At 37.9% G+C, this 24615-nt stretch overlaps 1 protein-coding gene across 5 annotated transcripts in view; it reads right to left on the bottom strand.

Annotated features, from left to right (window-relative positions):
- TNPO3 (transportin 3) overlaps positions 1-23845 on the bottom strand; it is an 81583-nt gene extending 57738 nt beyond the window's left edge. The window contains exons 1-3 of one of the 5 annotated variants that reach the window (XM_036863353.1): positions 22773-23841; positions 11044-11204; positions 10178-10371 (exon numbers count right to left, since the gene is read on the bottom strand). Coding sequence is in view for 2 of the 5 variants with exons in the window: in XM_036863349.1 (XP_036719244.1) it covers positions 22773-22892 (120 nt within the window). In the remaining 3 variants the exon portion in view is untranslated. Of the gene's footprint in view, positions 1-10177; positions 10372-11043; positions 11205-22772 lie in introns of all 5 variants that reach the window. The other 4 variants (XM_036863351.1, XM_036863349.1, XM_036863352.1 and 1 more) reach the window with 4 other exon arrangements.
- Positions 23846-24615: the final 770 nt, after the last annotated feature.

The raw sequence follows: 24615 nt of genomic DNA, 5'->3' as shown, positions 1-24615 counted from the left end.
ATAAGACATCTTTTTTAACAGAACAATGTTAGTTAATAAATGTGGAAGGAATGAGGGAAACAGAAAATCACCACCATTAGAACACACCAGAAATAACTGCTACAAGCAAGATTCATGGATAAATGATAAAATACAACAAACTATCTCCCCAAAATATTCATTGGTTACTGTGGTGGTTTTAATATATGTCCACAAATTCTTTAACACTTACCATTAAGAACTCTGACTACTCTAGTGGAGAGACAACATGGAGACTCTGCTGGAGAGACAATGTAAAGAGACCTAACACTACACGGAAAGCAAGTGGAGCCCAGTTAAGTCAAGCCTTCCAGCCATTCCTACCAGAGTGTCAGGCATGTAAGTGAAGCCATCTTAGAACCTCCAGACCACCCATCCACCAAATGGATGCCTTTTGGAGCAGAATCATTCACAGAGCCTTGCTCAAAAATTTCCTCAAATTCATCACCACAAAGACAAGAGGATCAAATCTGCATCTCATTAAGCCTCTGGATCTAGCAGGCCATTTGCAGGAAATAAAGAGGAAAGCAGAACTGCATCCTAACTATGTAATCAACAAAATCAAGACTGTAGGAAACTCAACAGGTCAAAAGGCCCAGATTCCTCAACACAACAGGGAGAGAAAGAACCTGCAGATTAAAAGACACTCAAAGACCTACCTTAATTCACCAAGTTACACATTTGTTTTGTGTGGTTTTTCTGTATCTGTGTTTAAAAAACAAAATAGAACAAAACAAACAAAACTCAATATTGCCTATTAAATTAAACTAGTATGAAGTCTTTCTCCCTAGTGAAATCTAACTGTCAACCCACCAGGTCAGAACCCTTGTGAAAAAGTTCATTGATTGTACAGTGTCATGTTGTGCTTTAATTTGAATGGCAGAAACTAGCAAAAAAATACCAATTATATTATTCTTATTATCTGTATTTCTGACAAACATTTCTATCTCCTTAAAAGTAAAGATCTCAAAAATGAAGGGCAGAACCAAAAGTCAAAACAAAACAAAAAAAATATTTCCTTCTGTGGAACTGTTAACCTGGGCGTAGGGATGCAAAGAAGATTTCTTTTTCAAGCACCTTTGATGATGTTTGAATATTTTTTAACATGTCCTTTGGAACTGTCTTTAAAAATAAATATATATTTGTAGTCCTAATATGGAAGTATCTCCAAGATATACATTTAAAAAACAAAGATGCAGATGATATCATAAAATCCTTTTTGTAAAAATTTAAATTACACTTTTTTTTTTTTTTTGGAAAGCATAGTGAAGCTTTTTAACATACAGGAATTAGTTTTATACCTGAAGCCTTAGCGTTCATAGCATTCATCAAGTGTTTCAACTTTGTTTTTACCACACTAGCTGGCTGAACACCAATTTTCCAGCCAAAAAAAAAGTAGAAAAAAATTGATTAAATATCAAAAAGAACTTGTTTGAAGACATCAGAACTACCAAGACATCTAGAACATGAGGCCACAGATTCCAGAGAGTTCAGCCTAATATGTGGCTCCACCTTTCCCCACAGGCATTTGCTTGTTTGAAAGTAGAAGACAAGAGGCTAAAAAGCTGAAGAGATTTGGGCAGTCACACAAGACTGGGGAGATGAAAAGTAGAATTCAGAGCCCACCAAGGAAAAGGGGGCCTGGAAAATAGTCCAGATTTTCAGCTGGGACCCAGTGCAGGAAACAGGAAATGTACCTCAAAAAGGCTGAAACTTCTCCAGGATAGACCAGATGTTAGGCCACAAAATAAGTCTTAATAAATGCAGAAAGACTGAAATCACAGAAAGTATGTTTTCCAATCAAAAATGAAATGCAACTAGAAATTAACAGAAGGAAAACTGGAAAATTCACAAATATGTAAAAATTAAATATCAATTCTTAAGCAACCAATGGGTCAAAGAAGGGAAATGAGAAAATATTTTAAGACAAATGAAAATGGAAATACAACATACCAAAACTTGTAAGATGCAGTGAAACAGTGCTAAGAGGGAAATTTATAGCTATACATATACACTTAAATTAAAAAAAGAAAAATTATCTCAAATCAACAACCTAACTTTATACCTTAAGGAACTAGAAAAAAAGAAAAAACTAAGCCCAAAGCTAGCATAGGGAAGCAAATAATAAAGATTAGAGCAAAGATAAATAAAATAGAACACAGAAAAACCATGATTTGATTCTTCAAAAAGATCAACAAAATTGACAAACCTTTATCTAGATTTTAACCAAGCAAAAAGAAATGAAATGAAGATAGGGACATTACTACTAACTTTACAGAAATAAAAAAGATTACAGGAAATACTATGAACTGTACACCAACAAACTGGATAATCCAGATGAAATGGACAAATTCCTAGAAACATACAATGTACCAAGACTGAATCGAGAAGAAACAGAAAATGTGAATAGACTAGATTACTATACTTAGTGAACAGACTGAATCAGTAATCAAAAACTTCCCAACAAAGAAACGCCCAGGATCAGATGGCTTTACTGGTGAATTCTACCAAACATTTAAAGAAGAATTAACACCAATCCTTCTCAAATTCATCCAAAAATTGAAAAGGAGGAGGAAACATTTCTGAATTCATTCTATGAGGCCAGGATTACCCTGATACCAAAGGCAGACAAAGATACTACAAGGAAAAAAAAAAACCCTACAGACCAATATCCCTTATGAATACTAATGGCAAAAAAAACTTCAAAAAAATAGTAGCAAACTGAATTCAACAGTATATTAAAGAATTACACACCATGACCAAGTGGGATTTATTCCTGAAATGCAAGGGTGGCTCAACATACAAAAATCAAACAATGTAATGCACCACATTAACAGAATAAAGGGGGGAAAACCACATAAATATCTCAATTGATGCAGAAAAGCATTAGACAAAAGCTATCACTCTTTCATGATAAAGACACTCAACAAACTAGGTAAAGAAGGAAACTGTCTCAACGTAGTAAAGACTACATATGAAAACCCCACAATGAACATCATATTCAATGTTCAAAGACTGAAAACTTTTCAAAACTCTATAAGATCAGGAACAAGACAAAGATGCCCACTTTTGCCACTTCTATTCAGCATAGTACTAGAAGTTCTAGCCAGAGCAATTAGGTAAGAAAAACAAATAAAAGGCATCCCAATTGGACAGGAAAAGGTAAAATGATGACTGGTCACATATGACATGATCTTATATGTAGATAAACCTCAAGATTCCCCAAAACCTGTTAGAACTAATAAACGAATTCATCAAAGTTGCAAAATACAAAGTCAACACCCCCAAATCAGTTGTTTTTATATACTGACAATGAACAATCTGAAAACGAAATTAAGAAAACAACTGCATATACAACAGCTTCCAAAAAGAACAAAATACTCAGGAATAAAGCAAGCTGTACACTGAAAACTACAAAATACTTATGAAAGAAATTAAAGAAGACACTAATAAATGAAAAGACATCCTAGGTTCAAGGATTAGAAGACTTACTACAGTTGTTAATACTATCCAAAGTGCTCTACAGATTCAGTGCAATCCCTATCAAAATCCTAAGGACTTTTTTTTGCAGAAAGAGAAAATTCCATCGAAAAATTCATATGGAATCTCAAGGGGTCCCAAACAACTAAGACAATCTTGAAAAAGAACAAAATTGGAGGTCTCATATTTCCTGATTTCAAAATTTATTATGAAACCACAGCAATCAAAAGAGTATGGTACTGGCATAAAGACAGATATATAGACCAATGGGAAAAAAACAGAGCACCAATAAATAAACCCTCGAAAATATAGACAAATCATCTTCAACAAGGATGAGAAAACTACAAGATGGGGAAGGGAGAGTCTCTTCAATGAATACTGTTGGGAAAAGGGATATCCATAGACAAAAGAAAGAAGTGGACTCTCATTTTACACCATATACAAAAATTAGCTCACAATGGATTAAAGACCTAAATGGAACACCTGAAACTATAACTCCAAGAAGAAAGCACGGGAGACAAGAAATATCATGACACTGGATTTGATGATGACTTCATGGATATGACACCAAAATCACAAGAAACAAAAGCAAAAATAAAACAAATGGGACTACACCAAACTCTAAAAACTTCTGCGCAACACAAAATCCAGAGTGAGAAAGCAATTTATGGAATGGGAGAAAATATTTGCAAACCATACATCTGACAAGGAGTTAATATCCAGAATATAGAAAGAATTTCTACAGCTCAACAACATAAAAACCAATAACCCAATTTTAAATTGGGCAAAGGGCTTGAAAAAAACATTTCTCTAAAGACAGTATAAACATGGCCAACAAGCATAAAAAGATGCTAACATGACTAGTCATCAGGGAAATGTAAATCAAAAGCACAATCAGATATCACTTCATACCTGTTAAGACGGCCACTATCAAAAGAAACCAGAAAATAAGTGTTGGTGAGGATGTGGAGATATTGGAACTCTTACGCACTGTTGATGGTAATATAAAATAGTGCAGACACTATGGAAAACTGTATGGAGGTTCATCAAAAAATTAAAAATGTAACTACCATGTGATCCAGCAACTCCACTTCTGGATATATACCCAAAAGAATTGAAAATAACATCTCAAAAAGATATTTGCACACCCATGTTCATTGCAGCATTATTCACAAAAGCCAAGAGGTGGAAGCAAACTAAATGTCCATCAATGGATGAATGGATAAAGAAAATGTGATATATACATGGAATGGAGTATCTATTCAGTCTTAATGGATTATCACTTAGTCTTAAAAATCCTGTCATGTGCTGCCAAGGCATAGATGAACCTTGAGGGTATTGTGCCAAGTAAAATACGTCTGTCATAAAACGGCAAATGCTGCATGATTCCATTTATATATGAGCTATCTAAAGTAGTCAAACTCAGGGGCTAGGAGGAGGAGGAGGTGGAGAGTTGTTCAGTGGATGCAGAGTTTCAGTCATGTAGGATGTGGGGGATTCAGGGGGATCCGCTACACAACATGCATGTGGCCAACAATATTGCACTGTATGCTTGCAAAATATTGCACTGTATACTTGCAAACTGTTGGGAGGTTGAATTTCATATTTTGTGTTTTTGCCACCAAAAAAAAGAAAGTTTAGTACTGGCATAAAGACAGACACAAGACCACTGGAACAGGATAGAGAGCCCAGAAATGAATCCGTGCATATATGGTCAAATGATTTTCAACAAGAACAGGACATCATATACAAAAATTAACTCAAAATGGATCAAAACTTAAATGTAAGACCTAAAACTATAAAACTCATGGGGGGAAAGCTATATGTGCATTAAATTTGGCAATGATTTCCTGGATCAAAAGCACAACCAACAGGGAATTCCCTGGCGGTTCAGTAGTTAGGACTCTGTGCTTCCAATGCATAGGGCATGGGGTTTGATCCCTAGTCAGGGAACTAAGATCCTGCATGCCACGGAGCAAGGCCAAAAAAAAAAACAAAAAAAACCCCACAAGCAACAAAAGTAAAAACACATAAATTGGACCACATCAAAATTTTAAACTTCTATTCATCATTAAAAGATATAATCAGTATGAGAAGGCAACCCACAGAATGGGAGAAAATATTTGCAAATGACGTATCTGATAAGGGGTTAATATTCAGAATATATAAAGAACTCCTACAACACAACAACAACAACAAAACCAAACAACCCAATTTAAAAATAGGCAGAGGTACTTCCCTGGTGGCGCACTGGTTAAGAATCCACCTGCTGACGCAGGGGCCATGGGTCCGAGCCCTGGCCTGGGAAGATCACACATGCCACGGAACAACTAAGCCCGTGCACCACAACTACTCAACCTGCGCTCTAGAGCCCGCAAGCCACAACTACTGAGCCCGCGTGTCACAACTACTGAAGCCCTCACACCTAGAACCCATGCTCCACAACAAGAGATGCCACCACAGTGAGAAGCCCACGCACCACAATAAAGAGCAGCCCCCGCTCACTGCAGCTAGAGAAAGCCTGTGTGTAGCAATGAAGACCCAATGCAGCATAAAATAAAATAAATAAAATAATTTAAAAAAAATAGGCAGGGACTTCCCTGGCAGTCCAGCAGTTGAGACTCCACACTTCCACTGCAGGGGGCACGGGTTCGATTCCTGGTCAGGGAACTAAGATCCCACAGGCTGCAACGTGGCCAAAACAAACAAAACAAAAAATAAAACAAAACAAAAAAAACCAAGTGTTGATGAGGATGTAGAGAAATTGTAACAATGCACGTTGCTAGTGGGAATGTAAAATAGTGCAGCCAATATGGAAAAGAGTATGGCAGTTCCTCAAAAAATTAAAAATAAAATTACCACATAATGCAGCAATTCCACTTTTGGGTATACAGCCAAAACAATCAAAAGCAGGGACTCAGATATTTATACACCAATGTTCACAGCAGCATATTTCACAATAACCAAAAGTTGAAAACAACTCAAATGTTCATTGACAGAAGAATGGATAAACAAAATGTGGCCTATACATACAATGGACTATTATTCAGCCTTAAAAAGGAAGAAAGTACCATTACATGCCATAACATGGATGAACTTTGAGGACATTATGCTTAGTAAAATAAGCCTGACACAAAAGGACAAATATTATATGATTCCACTTACATGAGGTACCTGCAGTAGTCAAATTCATAGAGACAAAGTTAGAATTTTGGTTGCCAAGGGTTGATGGGAGGGAGAATGGGCAGCATTATCATTTAATGGTACAAAGTTTTACTTGTAGAAGATAAAAAAATTCTGGAGATTGCTTGTGTTGGTGGTCATAAAACAACATGAATATACTTACTCTCACTGAGTTGTACACTTTAAAATAGTTAGAATGGTAAATTTGATGTCATGTATATTTTACAAAAAAGAAACACACAGTTTAGAATCTGCTCAATCCCTTCAGACTAAAGGAATCTGGTCCTATCAGAAAGACCTGCCAGAAGCAAAAGAAATTACCTCAGGGGAAAAACATCATTTATTATCTCTTCAACTTTTCATAAACAATATATCCAGTATTTATCAAACGAAAGCAAAAAAGGGAGGGTTGGGGGTGGAAACAGACAATAGAAAATAACCTATCTAGATAACGGAATTATCAGATGAGGACTAAAATAACTGTGATGTCTCAACCAAAATGATAAAACTTAACATCACCAATAATGGGACAAACAGATTTTAAGTGACTCTTGATGTGATTCACTGAAAACAACAATTTTGCGTTCATGTAGTATTCTTCCAAAAACTGTTTAAGTTGAATACAATCATGAGGAAACAACCAAACAAAGCAAAATAGTGAGTGGGTCATATTAAAAACAAAGACAAAATGGGCCTGGATTTGTTTTTTAATGTCACTATCATAAAAGGAAAAAAAAAAATACCCCAGGAAACTAAAGTGACATAACACCTAAAAGCAATGCATTATCCTTGATTGGATCCTGGATTAGGGAAAGAAAATTTTTTTAAAAGCTAGAAATCTGTAACTGAAACAACTGGGAAATTTGAATATGGACTGTGTATTAGATAATATTATTGTATATTAATGTTAAATTTCTTTAATGTGACAATGGTTTTAGTTTAGTAGAATGTCTTGTTCTTACGAGCTATACGTCAAAATGTTTAGGGGTACAGCATTATAAAATCTGCAATTTACTTCCAAATGGTTCCAAAAGGGAGAGTAAGAAAGAAAAAAGAGAGAAAGCAAATGGAACAGGCAATTTGAGAAGGACTTACCATGAATCAGTGTTCACTATACAATTCTTTCAAGTTATGAATTTTTCAAAATAAACAGTTGGGAAAAATTAAATAGCTGATTAACGTATTCAAGAAATTAGAAGACGAATTGGAATTTGCATTAAGAAATGGAATCTAAAAAAAAGAATCAAAGGGAAATTCTAGAACTGAAAAATACAGTAACTGAAATTAAGACCCAAATGGAAGGCTTGAATAGCAAATCAGACAACTGAAGAAAAGATTACTATGCTAGAGAATAGGTCAATAGAAAATAAGACCTGAAGCACAAACTCAAAGAAGCAAAAGAAAAGAATAGAAGGTAAAGAATAGGAAGAATGCAAGTGACACATGGGACATAGTGAAAAAGTCTAACAAACATGACTGAAATCTCAGAAGGAAAAGAAAAAAATGGGGCACTATTTAAACATAATGGCTGAGGAATTTCCAAACTGATAAGACACCAAGCCACAGTTTAAGAAACTCTGTAAACCCTAAGGATAGAAAAACCAGACCTAAGCACATCAAATAACACTGCTAAAAAACTGCTAAAGACAAAAAGGAAAATCTTAAAGGCCAGAGGAAAAAACATGTATTACCTTTAAAGGAACAATTAGACTGATAGCTGACTTGCCAAAATAAAAAATGGGAATCAAATATCTTCAAAGTACTGGAAGAAAATAATTGCCAACTGGTTACTTATACCCAGCAAAAAATCCTTCCAAAATGCAACAAAATTAAGACACTTTGGGACCAAAAGAAAAAAAATAAAAGGAGAGAGTTCATTACCAATAGAACAAAGAAGAAAATACTAAAGGGTGTTCTTCAAGCAGAATGAAAATAATTCTGGATAGAAACATGGAAATCAGGAAGGAATGAAGAGTAATGGAAAGGCTAAGTATGTAAGTAAATCTCTGTGAACACTGACTATATAAAGCAACAGTATCTTGTAGGGTTTAAAATAAATGAATCTATACACCTGAGAGGAATTTCACATTCTCCTAAGATGCAAAAAGTGGAAAAGAACATTGCTTTGGAGTTAATAAACAAAAGCAAATAAACTACAAAGTAACTTTTCTTAAATGCATCAGAAAGCTGAGGTCCCAGGACAACCAAGTAGACTGAAATTTAAAGAGACCTCACCAAGCGTTGGCTCACCTGTGGCAGAACAAAGAAAAGAGATATGGGGCACCAGACGACCAGGTAATAAAAATTCAATTAAAATTATTAACAAATTGATTTAAAAAATTGTATATGTGTGGGCTAGTATGAACATATAAAACCCATGGGACTCTTGGACACAAAGGGGATTCACAACCACCTACAGGCTCTTATCCACACACCTCCACCAAATACTCAGGAGAAAGAATGGGGGTAGGGCAGGAGACCAGAGAAAACCTCTTTGGTGGTACAGTCTTGGAGGACAGGAGTAGCCACAATAGCAGAAAGGACACAAAAAGCTCTGACTAGACCCTTCTCCCCTACTGAACAAAAGCCTTAACTGGTATGGGAGGGGCAGCAAATCATGTTACCCTCAAGGCTTATAGGTTAAGTGAGACCCATTGCTGTTGCAGTAAGGGTAAAAGAAAAAAACCTCTACCCCTACAGGACAGGGCATAAAACCGTCTTGAGCCCATGATGCTATAACAATAACACCACAGAGGTCTCCTACCACTGAAGGAAGGGCAAAAAAAATTTATCCTGCACAAGATCTGCCAGATGCAAGGCAGAGCATGAATGCCACAGGGGAGGACAGAATCACTGCGAAAGCCCCACCAATGAGAACACTGGACACTGGAACTGCTAAAGACTACAGTAGACAAGGGCAACAGAGAATATTACTGTCCCCCACCCCCCCAAACAAACAAACAAATGCTAAACACATCATATTCAAACTCCTGAAAGCCAGAAATAAAGAGAAAATATTGGAGGAGTAATCCTTTTTCCTTACTACCAAGGTACCCTTGACTGTAACAGCTCAATTGTAGAACTTTATATTGTAATTATTTGGGCTTTTGTTCATCTTTTTCAAAAGACTGTAAGCTCTTTAAAAGTAAAGAACAACCTTAATTATTTCTGCCTCTCTCAAAATCTCCTGGCCATAGAGCCATTTAAACAAATATATGTTAAATTATTAAATATGAAGCAAAATGACAAGATACTATCATCTCATAAATCTATAACACCTCTTTGTTTTCCCAAACATGAAGCCCATTCTTTTACTAGGTAGCTGAGATACTTACTGGATTGGAACTAAGCTATAAGAACAGAATCCACAATGTTTAGAGAGAGAAAGGGCAAGAGAAAACAAGCAAACCAGTTTACAGATAAAGAAAACAAAGGCCCTGAAAGGACCTTTTTCATTCAGAGTCCTCATTTGTAGAACTTTGCTTGCCTTACTTACCCAGTTGGAGCCTTGGTTCTGTTTTGTTTTAAATATATATTTTGCTTTAGCAATGAGAAGAAGCTCAATATTTTCCTAGCCAAAATCGGAAGATTTAAGAATCTCAGAAAAATTTCAGTGAAGGGAAGCTTAAAGTCTCCCCAAAATGGGAGTCTTTTCTGGAATGACCTTACTTTAAAATATTACCAGTATTTCTGAAATAGAAAAAAAGGAGAATAGCAGTTAACCCCAGGCAACTAAACCAAATATAAACTTTGCATCTTCTAACACTCATTATGTTATCATAGTTTTCTGTTTTTTAACTAAACTAAAATATAGATGGTAGCTATATGTATTTCCTAGGACAATTCTATGAGGAATCGGTCTTAGGAAAATTCCCATACTGCTCCTTGTGTAAGTGTGTCAAGTAGAACCGAAGTGAAAAAAGAACTGTCTTCTCATTTCAAGCATCCTTATTTATCTTGACGCTGCCTCACCCACTGGTCAAATGTGCCTCTCTTTTCAAATATTTGTCTTTTGGAACAAGAACGAAATACAAAACTGACCTCTAAAGAAACCTGGGAAACTTGAATATCACAGTCTACTAAGTAAACTGTCAGTGAAAAATTACCCAGGATGATACTGCCAGTACTATATATTAAGGGGTCATAATTTGTCCCTTTATTTTGAATTCCAGGAGGGTTTAAGAATTGTTGGCATCCAGAAAACAAGTAATCCTGTTTTGATCACTGAATCATTAAGAAAATGCAACCAAATCCTGATACCTCAGATACTACAGTACATTGCTCACTGTTCTTCCCCTCTGCTAAGTTGCAGAAAGAAGAAAGGAAAAGGGATTCTTTACAAGGAGAGAATAAAGCACTTACACTTCATAGGACTTTCTAGCCACAGATGCCAGGTGCTACCCACTGAAATCCAGGCTTGGACTAAGCTCCACATTTCTGAAAGGACCATCTCAACCGAAGCCTGGGGCTCAGAGTCAGCAGGAGGAAGCTGCAGCTCCCACTAGCAGCACATTTCAAAGAGGCTGCAACAAGAGAACATTTTCCATTTAAGCAACTAATTCCAATCTTCCATTTCACAAAGCAGTAGCAGAACAGGCCTTTATATCAGTCTTTTCAAAAGATATTTCCATGACTATGTGATGAATATGAAGCAGGCTATGGCCTAGCAATCCTTTCACTAACATGCTCTAAGTCTTTCATTATACTTCACAGCAGATCCTAAAAGTACTTGCCCTTTTTTCTTTAACGGTCACGACTGCTCCAAGACTCACTTCTACACTAACAGTTCTAAAACTGCCTAATCAACGGAAATCACTGAGCAGACCCTTAACATTGCAAGTACACACCCAGATAGGGGGCCTAAGGATTCATCAGCTGCCAAGAATCAGAAGCAGACTAGAGCTGCTAGTTAATCCTATACAAAAACTCCTCAAATTAAGCAGCATTACCTAAAAATACTTCACTGAAAACAGAAGAGCTCTGGCAAATAGAAAATTAGGTTCTGGAAATACAAATATTTCAATGAAATTTGATAAGTAAGAATAAATGTGTAAGACTGCTGTACTTTTTAAAAACCTTTCAATTAGTGAATAATACATCTATTAAATAAAGATTTATAGTATTGGATTTATAGTATTGGAAGGAGGGGCAGACCAGGCAAGAGCACAGTAAAAAGAACCCCTAAAAAACAGTCAATCAGACACTGCAACATTATAGACACATGCCTTGTACCAATATGGTATAGAGCTAGAAAATCAGAATTTCCCAAATCAAGAAAAAGTCATTTTCATGAGACAGGTAAAGAACAAACTAGTCTTTATTAACCTGAAAAAGAGAAAGGAATTTTTTGTCAGTCAACTATCTTAAGTTTTTGTATCTAATCCTTTATGAAAATTTTACAAATTTAAGATAAATTGCTAGGTCTGTCACAAGTTACTTTCTGATGGTTTTCTTAAACAGCGAGGAGAGAAAATGATACGAATGGATATTAGGAAAAATATAAGCTATAGATCTCAAAAGAAAACCATCACTACCTAAAATTGTTATCTTTCAAAATAATTTGTTTTGCAAGATGGTCTGAAATACAGAAACTATGATGAAATGAAACTTAGCTAATACCTTCACCACAGCAGTGATGAGTAAACAACTCCCAACTCCAAAAGCAGAGCGTAAGTGAAAAATAATCATAAAGCCCCAAGCAAGCTCCCAGAACCATAGACTACCCATGTATGCATAAACAAGTTTTCTAGAAGCAAAAAAGCTCATTTATAGAGATAAGTTCAGCCAATTTACATTTTCACAGCCATCCCCATAATAACTGAATAGATAATTAAGAGGGAGATATTACTTCCCTTATGGGAGGAAAGAGATTCCTGGCTAAAAATAATTCTTTAAAACATCATAGGCTATTCAAATTCCAGGAGAAATACTCAAACACTCTTATCTTCAAGACAATGTTGGAAGATGGTACTGCCCATATGCATTACTCTATCTTGATCTCAATGAAAGGAATCAGTAAGACCAAATGACTACAGCACTGCACGCTGTGGTCTCCTGAGTTTCTGATGAAATCCCAGTATTTCTGGGACAAGCATTTTCAAACAATCCTGTGTCATAATGGCCTCTATCAAATAAACTTTGGCTCAAATCTGTAGCTGTTGCTCACACATAATATGATACTAAGAAATTTTGCCAAAATTTTTCCTCAACAACTGTAAAGAATCCCTATCCATATTAAAAACCCTCAGCCACATATGCATGTGAATATTAACCTCAAGAACGGCCCTGAAAAAAGATAAATAAATCTGGATCCATAAGGTCAGCTTGGGTCTGGAGTGACTGAAGCATGCATTCCTTGATAATCAATTCACTGTGGGCCTTACTAATTATATTAGGCAGCCCTGCTTTAAAAGTAGAAAATGCCAAGCTTGAAACCATTTCATTTGAAGCAAATGGGTAGTCCATGTGAAGGCTTCCTGAAAGCCAAAATATAGAAAATGGATTTCCTTTAATCACCGGTCTCTATTCCTGCCTATCTGAGCAATTTTTATAACAACTCGTATAAACCTGGAGAATGAGAGTACTATCAGACATACTAAGCATACACTAACACAATGCTGAAGATTCAAGTTTCTTAATTATATAGAAATATGAGATGTCTAGCTTAAGGTTTAATAAAAAATGCATTATAGTGTTAGAAAACTCTGAGTGCTTATGTAAAAACATGTACCTTTTTAAGACTAGTTCTAAGTGTATTCTTCTGCTTTAGGGCCATCTGTATAAATGGTATTAACTATGGCTGAGACAGAAAATACAAGTGAACAGTTAATACGGAGAAAAACTGCAGAGTGCTGTGGGCTTGAAAAAAAAAGTAAAAAATATAATGTAAACTCTGTTAACAGAAAATTTCTTACCAAAAGAAAAAAAAAATACAAATTTCATAATATTTTCATTTTGGGAAGTCTAACCAGAAAGAGGAAAATTAAATTGGTACTTTCAAGGGGTTCTGCATGCCAAACACTACAAAATTATCCCCATTAGCAGTACTGTGAACTTCCAGTAAAGAGAAATAAAGCTTCTCTCTGGAACTTCACCTATATAACAGTACAACACTCTCTGGTAATATTTCAGTACCAGGGTACAAGCTAGGGAAACACAGGAGAGGTAATCTGAGCAAGCGCAACTTTCTAAGAATTAAATGTTTTTAAGTTCAACAGAGCTTATGGGACTTCTCTGGCGGTCCATTGGTTAAGACTCTGCGCTTCCACTGTAGGACGCACAGATTCGATCCAGGTCGGGGACTAAGATCCTGCATGCCACATAGCTCGGCCAAAACAAAACAAAACAAAAAAAACAAGAGCTTAAAATTCTGTAAAATCTAGAAAATAGTATGTCAGTTCCTCAAAAAAAAACACAGAATTACCATATGATCCAGCAATTCCCCTTCTGGTGATATACTCAAAAGAATTGAAAGCAGGGACTCCAACAGATATTTGTACACCTGTGCTCATAACAGTATTCACAATAGCCAAAACGTGGAAGCTACCCAAGTGTGTATCAACAGATGAATAGGTAAACAAAATGTGGTACATACAATATTATTCAGCCTTAAAAAGGGATGAAATTCTGACACATTCTACGACATGGATGAACCCTGAGGACATTATGTTAAGTGAAAAAAGCCAGTCACAAAAGGACAAATACTGTATGATTCTACTTATATGAGGTACCTAGAGTAGTCAAGTTCATGGAGACAAAAAGCAGAATGGTGGTTGCCAGGGGCTGTAGGGAGAGAGAAATGGGGAGTTAGTTAACTGTGTTTAATGGGTACAGATTTTCATTTTTACAAGATGAAAAAAGTTCTGGAGATGCATGGTGATGATGGTTGCACAACAATGTGAATGTACTTAAAGCCACTGAACTACACACTTAAAAATGGTTAAAGTGGGGCTTCCCTGGTGGCACAGTGGTTAAGAATCTGCCTGCCAATGCAGGGGACACGGGTTCGAGCCCTGGTCTGGGAAGATCCCACATGCCGCGGAGCGACTAAGCCCGTGAGCCACAACTACTGAGCCTGCGCGTCTGGAGCCTGTGCTCCACAACGGGAGAGGCCGCGACGGTGAGAGGCCCGCGCACCGCGATGAAGAGTGGCCCCCGCTCGCCGCAACTGGAGAAAGCCCTTGCACAGAAACGAAGACCCAACACAGCCAAAAGTAAATATAAATAAATTTTTTAAAAAAAATGGTTAAAGTGGTAAATTTTATGCTATGTGTACTGTACCATAATTTTTAAAAAGGAATGAAATTCTGACATAGTCTACATGATGAACCTTGAAGATATTATGCTAAGTGAAATAAGCCAGACACAAAAGGACAAATATTGTATCATTCTACTCATAAGGTAATAGGAGTAGTCAAATTCCTAGAGGAAAAAAAAAGTAGAATGGTGGTTACCAGGGGCTGAAGAGAAGAGGGAATGGAGAATTATTCTTTAACAGGTACAGAGTTTTAGTTTGGGAAGACGAAAAAGTTCTAGAGATGGGTGGTGGTGATGATTGCACAACATGAATGTACTCAATGCCACTGAACTGTATGCCTAAAAATGGTTAAAATGGCAACTTAGAAAATGTAGCAGTATCCAGATCATTTTATATCCTGTTTCAAACTATTGACTCTGGTCCAAGGCCTGGGAAGATGAGAAATATACTAATCCAAATACAGATGAATGCCACCAGATAACAGACTATCATGCCAACAGAAATACCATCACAAATTCTCATTCATAAGCTCCAATACAGCAAGGACATGAAATGACTATATTTGCACTGTCCAAGACTTGGAATGTGGCAGTGCAACTAAGGAATTGATTTTAACTTCATTTTAATTAACTTAAATTTAAACAGCCACAATAGCCATGCGGGTAATGGCAATCATATTAGACAATATAGCCAGAGTGGTATACTATTCAGTTGAAAGGTCTTTGGTTTTCATCATTTACTTACACACTCCCATTTTCCAGCAATGCAAAGTATACAGTATTCCTATGTTCACTGAACTAACTGACCCCAAAGAAGTTGTACACGAACATTTTCTATTTTCTAGAAGGCTTGCCCTTCAAAAACATGTCTATGTTTTAAGAGTCACTTGACTGGAGGATGAGAGCAGAAACATTAAAAGATGTCTAGATTTTCAGGTAAATCAAATCAATGACTGCATTACTAGAGCAAAAACAAAGACTCTAGGTTTTAGAACTAGGCTAAAGAATCAAGAAACTCCAAAGAGAAAAATTACTAGGAAAGAAGTCTGAAGCTGATACTCCATGACCCATGACCTTCTTGCTATATTTAGAAGAAAATTCTCAAGGATATGTGATAAACCAAACACTACAATGCCATCAATTCCAGTTGATTTATGCTTTTTTTTTCTTTTCATCATTCCTTTTCAGTTTACAGACTGAACTACGAAACTTTTGAGATAACCTCTAACCCACAGATGGTCTCTGTGAAAGTAGTCTCCTTCTTATAATCTAAATTACAAACTTAGAACAAATGAGTAGCACAATTAATTAGCCCTGTAAAGAGATGGTCTTTCCTTCCATTGGTTTCTGCATAAAATGTCTACTAATTTTGGTTACTAGAGGTGGACAAAGGAAACTACTAAGTATTCAGAGTAGTCCACTGTTAAATAGGCTTCCTTTAAGATCTGTCTCAAAATAATTTTTTCTTTCAAAACACTTTGAAGACATCAGTGATATCTGCCTATCCCATAAAACAAAACCATGGCTGTAGGCTGTTTCCAAGAATTTTGGTGGAAAAAAAGTTTAATGAATGTAGATTCTTCAGAAAATGGCTGTTTTATACAAATACCAGAGAAAGAGAAAAGATGCTAACTCATAGCATGGGCTGAACCATGTCCAAATTATACCGTTATACCAAATCTATTGTCACCAGGATCATTATAACTATACTAAAAGACTCTAAGATTAGTAAGTATGGGGAAGAGGGAAGTAAGGATAATAGTTTTTCAAAACGTATATTATTCAAAGTGGTTTTGAAACAAACCAGGCAAATTCTGTTCCTTACCAATTTCATTTTTTTGTTAATTTTCTTAGGGACTGTACAGTTTTGGATGCTACTTTATATGGCATAATTTTAGTTACTACATTTTCTGTTTTCAACTAAAGTAGATTTTTTTTTTTCCCCAGCCACGGTGTGCAGCTTGTGGGATCTTAATTTCCCAACCAGGGACTGAACCTGGGGCCCTCTGCAGTGAAAGCACACAGTCCTAACCACTGGACCACCAGGGAATTCTTTACCAATTTCAAATTGAAAATTAAAACACTATGCTACTACACTGCATGTTTTGTGACTATTCTAAAACAGATTTTTGGTTTAAAATGTCACTTAGTGACCACTTCAAGAAAGGCTTATTGTGTCAAAAAGTTTCTCTCCTTTTCTGTACTCAAGTCGTTCAAAGCATAAAATGAAGGTAATAAAAACTTATCTCATAAAGACTGCTTTTTAAAAAAAGATTGGAAAGACTGAAAACAGAGCATCATAGGAGGCTGAATAATATTGTTTATTTTCAATCATCCATGGATATGTTAGAGAGAAGCAGCAAAAATAAATGAAATTCATAGAAAAAGACAAATCTGAGTCATCCAACTGCCCCTCTGGAGGTGCTACAAGCAGCTATGCATTCAGGAACATTTTTAAGAAACTGTGTGTCTACAGACTGCCAACAAACACATGAAAGAATGCTCAACATCACTAATCATTAGAGAAATGCAAATCAAAACTACAATGAGGTATCACCTCACACCAGTCAGAATGGCCATCATCAAAAAATCTACAAACATTAAATGCTGGAGAGGGTGTGGAGAAAAGGGAACCCTCTTGCACTGTTGGTGGGAATGTAAACTGATACAGCCGGTATGGAGAACAGTATGGAGGTTCCTTAAAAAACTAAAAATAGAACTACCATACCACCCAGCAATCCCAATACTGGGCATAGACCCTGAGAAAACCATAATTCAAAAACAGTCATGTACCACAATGTTCATTGCAGCTCTATTTACAATAGCCAGGACATGGAAGCAACCTAAGTGTCCGTCGACAGATGAATGGATAAAGAAGACGTGGCACATATATACAATGGAATATTACTCAGCCATAAAAAGAAACGAAATTGAGTTATTTGTAGTGAGGTGGATGGACCTAGAGTCAGTCATACAGAGCGAAGTAAGTCAGAAAGAGAAAAACAAATACCGTATGCTAACACATATACATGGAATCTAAAAAAAAAAAAAAAAAAAATGGTTCTGAAGAACCTAGGGTCAGGACAGGAATAAAGACACAGACATAGAGAATGGACTTGAGGACACGGGGAGGGGGAAGGGTAAGATGGGACAAAGTGAGAGAGTGGCATTGACATATATACACTACCAAATGTAAAACAGATAGCTAGTGGGAAGCAGCCGCATAGCACAGGGAGATCAGCTCGGTGCTTTGTGTCCACCTAGAGGGGCGGGATAGGGAGGGTGGGAGGGAGACCCAAGAGGGAGGAGATATGGGGATATATGTATATGTATAGCTGATTCACTTAGTTATAAAGCAGAAACTAACACACCCTTGTAAAGCAATTATACTCCAATAAAGATGTTCAAAAAAAAAAAAAGAGAAACTGTCAGACATCTTGATCATTTCTTAATAATCATGGTTTATTCCTTCAACTATGGGTATCAGATTATATAAACATCTGAAAGGATCCTACTGTCTATTGGGGGAGACAAAACAAATTTTCAAAAAGGTTAAAAAAATGATAAATGCAATTAAAGTGCTTTCGGTGTTGAGGCAGGGGCAGAAATGACTTTCAGCGGAAGAGAATCTGTTAAGACTTTAAGGAGAAAGAATTTAAGCTAGCTAGGCTTTGAAAAGATGGGCTAGTTTCTTCATTTGAAGACAGGAGTGGGAAAAAGTAATAGTAAAAGTACAAAGGCAAGAAAAAAATTAAAAAATCATAAAACCAGACAAAGGCTGCATCCCCTCCCCACAAAAAACCATTTGCTTATTCTGGGAGATACTACAGCTGTGTGAATGCTGATGGGAAGGATCCAGTAAAGAGGGAGTTTGAGGATACAAGTGAGACACAGGATAACCAAAAGATCAAGGTTCCTGAGAATTCAGATAATAAGATGCAGAGCACTAAAATCGGACAGGAGAAGCAATTGGATACACATGCTCAAGTTCTACCAAATCAGAGGTGAAGGGTTGGTGGTATATTGAAGAAAGGGATGAGAACGACAGTCCCTGGAAAAAGACAAGACCTAACAAAGAAAAAGGGCCAGTCAATGGAATAAGGTTTTGATGAAATTCAAGAACTAAGACTTCTGTTTAACACAATTTAACTGATTGAAACATCTGTTTGACCTCAAATTCCCTCCAAAATCAGAGTAAAAAGATTTTTTTTTCCCCAAGGATGAGGGAACCCACAAGGACAGAAAATGGAAACACGAATGATATTAACAAAACTGTGAAAAGGAGAAAGCTGCTGGGTGAGTGTTAACTCTCAGAGCAGGTCTGAGAAAGCTAAAATTTGCCTGGTAGCAGGGAGGGGGAAGGGATAAGAATGGGGGAAGCCAAGAGGCAAACTAATTCATTTGCAAAATCCCAGTAAGGCTCAAGAATTAGAAGTACTGAGGTACACCTGAAGACAGATGCACAGATAGAACAAAAAACAAAGGAATGGCTTCAAAATCTGTGTAAGCAGTTTAGTTTCCTAGATTTTCTCCCTGACTCTGAGGGGCCAGGCTACTATACTATCCTCCCACCATCACAGAAAACTCAAGGTTTACTTTGGGGAGACTGAAGTAGAGGGACTCTGGACTCTTGGACAACAGCCTCACCTAAGGACAGGAGTATCATACTGAAAACAGATTAAATAAACTAAAGTCTACATACTTAGCGGTTAGATTCACCCTCCAGTTCATTCTCCTACCTGCCACTGGCAGCCTAGTCATAACCTCCAGACAGAAGACTAGAGAACTCTCAGGGTAAAAGTGGTCCAAGAAAAAAGACCAACAATGAGAGAGAAGAGATGAAGGCTCCCCTCTCAATTATCTGTCAAATGAGGGAGTAATTCAAGAAAAGATCATGGGATCCAGGATTCAGCACATCCAATACAAGAAAGAAAAAGGAATTCCCTAGGACAGTGAGATCCCAGGATAATAATTATGCAAGAGACCTGGAGAACAGCCGGGCCAGATTGGAGCAGGGAGATGGAGGGCTCTCGGGAGAGGTTTCCTTCCACCAAAAAAGGAAACGGATTACCAGTGTGAACATACTAAGAGGATATTTACACCTACTAACAGAGAGTTTGGGATGAATTACTGTAGATATATAGAAAATAAGGCAAACGTGAAGAAAAGAAAAAGGTAATGATTACCACCAAAAAAAAAGTTGCACAAAAAAGAAATTATCATGGTATACACACTTCATGATTCACAATGTGTAATGATTTAACCAGAAATGTGGTATACCTATGTTAACCAAAAATGTGGTATACCATAGGTATACCTATGAGTGATGGGGTGTGAGGAAGCGGAGGAAGCCTAAATCCTCATCTTTCATAGGAGAAACGATGAAACTGCTCTTTTTCTTCCTAAATCTTGTAAAACTATTCCCATTTTATAACTTTAGAAAGTTTTTAAAGTTTGGCTTAAATCTTTAAAATTTTAACAATAATAACTTTTATTACTAAATTAACAATAAATTAATAAGTTGTTAATTTTGATAAAATTAAAATCATGTAAGATTTCAAAAAAGTAAAAACTATTACATGACATTACTTGAGATTCCTGAGCCAGCAAACTAGAAGAATTTCAGTTGGTTGTGTGATCAGAGCTCAATGCGTGAATTAGTGATTTAGGGGGGGGGTTGGTGACTTCTTAGCAATGACAAGATCCAAGATGTGACTGTGTGACCAGGTGGCTTAGAAAAATGTAAAGGAATTAAGAAGCCGAAGTGTTAGCTGAATTGTCAATCCAGATGCTGAAGTTGCCTAAAAATGATGATGTGTGACTGTGCTATTTTCCAGGTCCACTTTTCCACTCTTCTCTACCATGTTTTCTGCCCCAGTATGCTGACCTCTATGGAACAGATCAACAGGTTCTTGAGTCCCCTAGATTAGGGTTAGGTTTGCCCAATGGGGAATCCCAGGAGGAAGTTAGGAGAATAAGGCGTAGATATTTATTCCTCCAGCTTCCACCCTGCAGAATCACCTCATGCTGGCTATGTCCCTTCAACTGAAAACTACAATTCCTCTCAAGGCAGCCAACTCCATATTTCTCCTGAGAGTCCAAGAAGTAACCACTCTCTCTCTTGCCTCTTCTGGTTTAGGGCTGTTAACAGTTTGGCTACAGGGTACTACACTATCTTTTGTGGCACCCCATTATATCCACAGCTTTATAAACAGTACCTTTATAAAACAAACCCTCCTCAAATTAGCCTATTTCAAGTGTGCCATCTGTTCCTGTTGGGACCCAACTGTAAATAGTGATGATAATGATGATGGTGATGATGTAAGGCTGTAACAGAGACTAGTGGAAACTACGTGACTAATATTTAAATAACAATTACTAACATATTTTGAGTTCTAGGTTCCAAGAACTTTGTTAAGCTCTTTGTAGGTATTAACTCGTTTAAACATCACAAATATCCTGTGCCAAGCAAAGATTTTTTTTGTCTGGTTCATTTCCATATACCAACACCTAGCAGTTGCTGGTACATGGTAAGCGCTAAAATACTGATTTAAAATACATACAGCAATAAGCAGGTTTAGTAGGGAAGGCTGACTTTTGGTATGGTGTAGCATTTCTCCTATTTTTACTTTGAAAACTTTAAGATCAGGGACGTGTGGCTCCCCAGATCACAAAAACTAACTAAACACTAAGACAGACCACATATGAATGATTTTCTCGTGTAGCTTACAGTGAGTCTTATTCCTTTCCCTTCCCATGAGGTCACCCAGGACTTGGGTTCCCGATTTTTTTTTTTAAGTGTAATATTCAAAGTTGCAAGTTTTTAAATACTTATTATGCACTCACAGACTAGGAGCTGATTCAAAAGGGCAGAGCATCTTTAAGTACTAGTTATGAGTTTAAAAAAAGAAATGGAAGGGGAGGGAGCAAATTTTAAAACATACTTAGGCTATAAAATGCAAAAATAAGAAAGGTAAAGTCAGCAATATGACCAAGTACACATAATCACACTGAATTAAAGCACTGCAAGGGTAAGTAGGAAAATTAGAGGAGGAAGCATAATACACGAGATTCAAAGAACGCAGAAATACAATAAGTATAATAGGTTGCAATTAACCCCCTCATTGGATGCTGACACAATTATCTGTAATAATAAAGACAGCTACGATACCCGTATCTTATAAAGAAGCTAAAAATCAGGGGAAAGAGAAGGTTAGAAAACCAATATGCAGCAAAATGAGAACTGCAAAGATTTTCTGAAACGAGAACTGATTTTTTTTCTTTACGTTATGTTGCACTCCAAAACACGGGGAAAACTCACGTGTATAAGGATCTAGAAATCTGAGAAGTTTCGAGAATAATGTACTCAAACTAGAGAGAAAAGCAGCAAGAAACAGTGAGATGTAAGGCTATGAGTGGGAAGGAATTGCCGGAGTAACACCTGGACACCGAAGAGAGACGGATAAAACATCCTTAAGTGGAAGACAGAGAAAGACTGGGATTGGATTTGGTTGAAGAAAGACAAAACGGAAAAGCAAGGCCTAAGAAGCAAGTAATAGCAAGGGTGAAACTTAGAGGACCAGATCGAAGCCACGAGCGAGAAGTACAGGACCTACAAACCAGATTCTACGGGGTGGGGAAAGGGCCACTTCGCGACCGACCAGCCGCAACTAGTTTCCGAAAAGCCGCGTAGATGTAGCTTCGCAGCCCCACCCCGCGGCAGCAGCTCCTCCCCAAGGAGGACCTCAGGAGGCCAACGGCCGGGCGCCGGCTCCAGCCGAGGTCCCACCCCGCCCTTGCCCCGCGGCGCAGAATGGCCTCTCTCGGCCCCTCACCGAACGCTGCAGCTCCCCAAGCCAAAACGAGGCGCGCTCCTTTCCGCTGGGATCTGGGTCGTGGTAAAGCGCCTGCACTGCCTGGTACACGAGCTGCAATGTCGGCTTTGCCCCTTCCATGGTGGTAGCGGTGGTGGCGGCAGCGATGGCTCCGGTGTTTTCTCCCGAGGCTTCTCCGGCTGCTCTGCCTTCGCGCTTCCTCACTTTGTCGGCCACGGCCGCTCCCTGACTGGCGCCATCTCCTCTTCGGCCGTTACCAGGGCAGAGGGGTTCCCCGTGGAAGTTACCCCCTCGGAAACAGAGGTTAGATCGTATTCAAGTTCCTGGTTGTTTTTCCGATCTTACCACTAGACTCCAGACTTCTGAGTCTACACGCCGGTGCTCGCCTCTTGACCCGCTGACTTGCCCTCAGAAAGCTGTCCCGGCCCGACACAGACCATGCAGCGTACCTCAGCAGCCTTTACCCGGACCGGAAGTGGCAGCACCAAAACCTTCGGCACACTTCCGCCTGGTGCAGCGTAAACTGCCTCCTTCCCCGCACGCCTCCTCTTGTCTCGCCGCCCCCTCCCGGAAGTGACCCTACCGGGCCGGGAGAACGGAAGAAGTGGTTCTCTACTTCCTTACGTCGGACCGAAGCTCTAGGACCTTCGTGGCTCCCACACCTGTGCAGCTCTCCTCTCCTTGGCAATGGATCCGAGGTCTTTCCTACCCCTTCCGACTTCTCCATTCCTCTACATACACTCCTTTCGGACCCCCGTGGACAAGGCGCATCAATTCAACCATCTGTGGAGTGTCTACTGTACTGCAAATTCAAAGATGATTTAAGACAAGATTTGTATGCAGACCCTAATGGAGGAGACAGACACGTAATCAAATAACTATTGTACAAACCTGAAAAATGTGCCACACTGAAATAAATACAAAATGCCTAGAATCCCCTTTCCACTAAATTCTGACACCCAAAAAGGTATTTCATTCTATTGCCCAGGACGCTCTGACTCCAGAGTATTTGCACAAACACACTGAATTGTGTTTTAGTGTATGCTTTTCTTTCCGAATCAAACATCGATGGTATAACAATTCTCAATTCACAAAAGAAAATATAAATCTTGGAATCTGTACTGTGGAGAAAATTTCCAAACATTGCTGCTTCTCCTTTGCAATAATAAGTAACTACTACTGGGACTTCCCTGGTGGCACAGTGGTTAAGAATCTGCCTGCCAATGCAGGGGACACGGGTTCCATCCCTGGTCCGGGAAGATCCCGTGTGCTGCTGAGCAACTAAGCCCGTGTGCCACAACTACTGAGCCTGCGCTCTAGAGCCGTGAGCCACAACTACGGAGCCTGCAAGCCACAACTACTGAAGCCCACGCACCTAGAGCCTGTGCTCCGCAACAAGAGAAGCCATCACAATGAGAAGCCCGTGCAATGCAACGAAGAGTAGCTCCCGCTCACCGCAACTAGAGAAAGCCCACATGCAGCAACAAAGACCCAAGGCAGCCAAAAATTAATTAATTACTTAATTAAATAACAGCCACCGTTTGATGAATGCTTACAATGTGTAAAGCACTGTAGTTATGAGGTCTTATTTGATCCTTTTAACAATTATACAAAGTAAATCCCCATTTTAAGGAATAAGAAATAGGTAATTAATCTGCCCAAGGTTACACATTTCTTAAATGAAAATCAGGATTTGAATCCAAATGTTTTGCTCCAAAGCCTGTTAAGTTGTACAATCCCTGTCATCCTGTGTATTAGTTTGTTTGTGAATTGTTATTGTCAAAAGATTTTAACTACCAATATCACAATGAAAACAGTGTTACTGTACACAGTTGATATAATT

The sequence above is a fragment of the Balaenoptera musculus genome, chromosome 9 (assembly GCF_009873245.2).
Source record: "Balaenoptera musculus isolate JJ_BM4_2016_0621 chromosome 9, mBalMus1.pri.v3, whole genome shotgun sequence".
Lineage (NCBI taxonomy): Eukaryota > Metazoa > Chordata > Mammalia > Artiodactyla > Balaenopteridae > Balaenoptera > Balaenoptera musculus.
The sequence above is the reverse complement of the archived record's forward strand: the minus strand, read 5'-3'. Positions and strand labels throughout refer to the sequence as shown.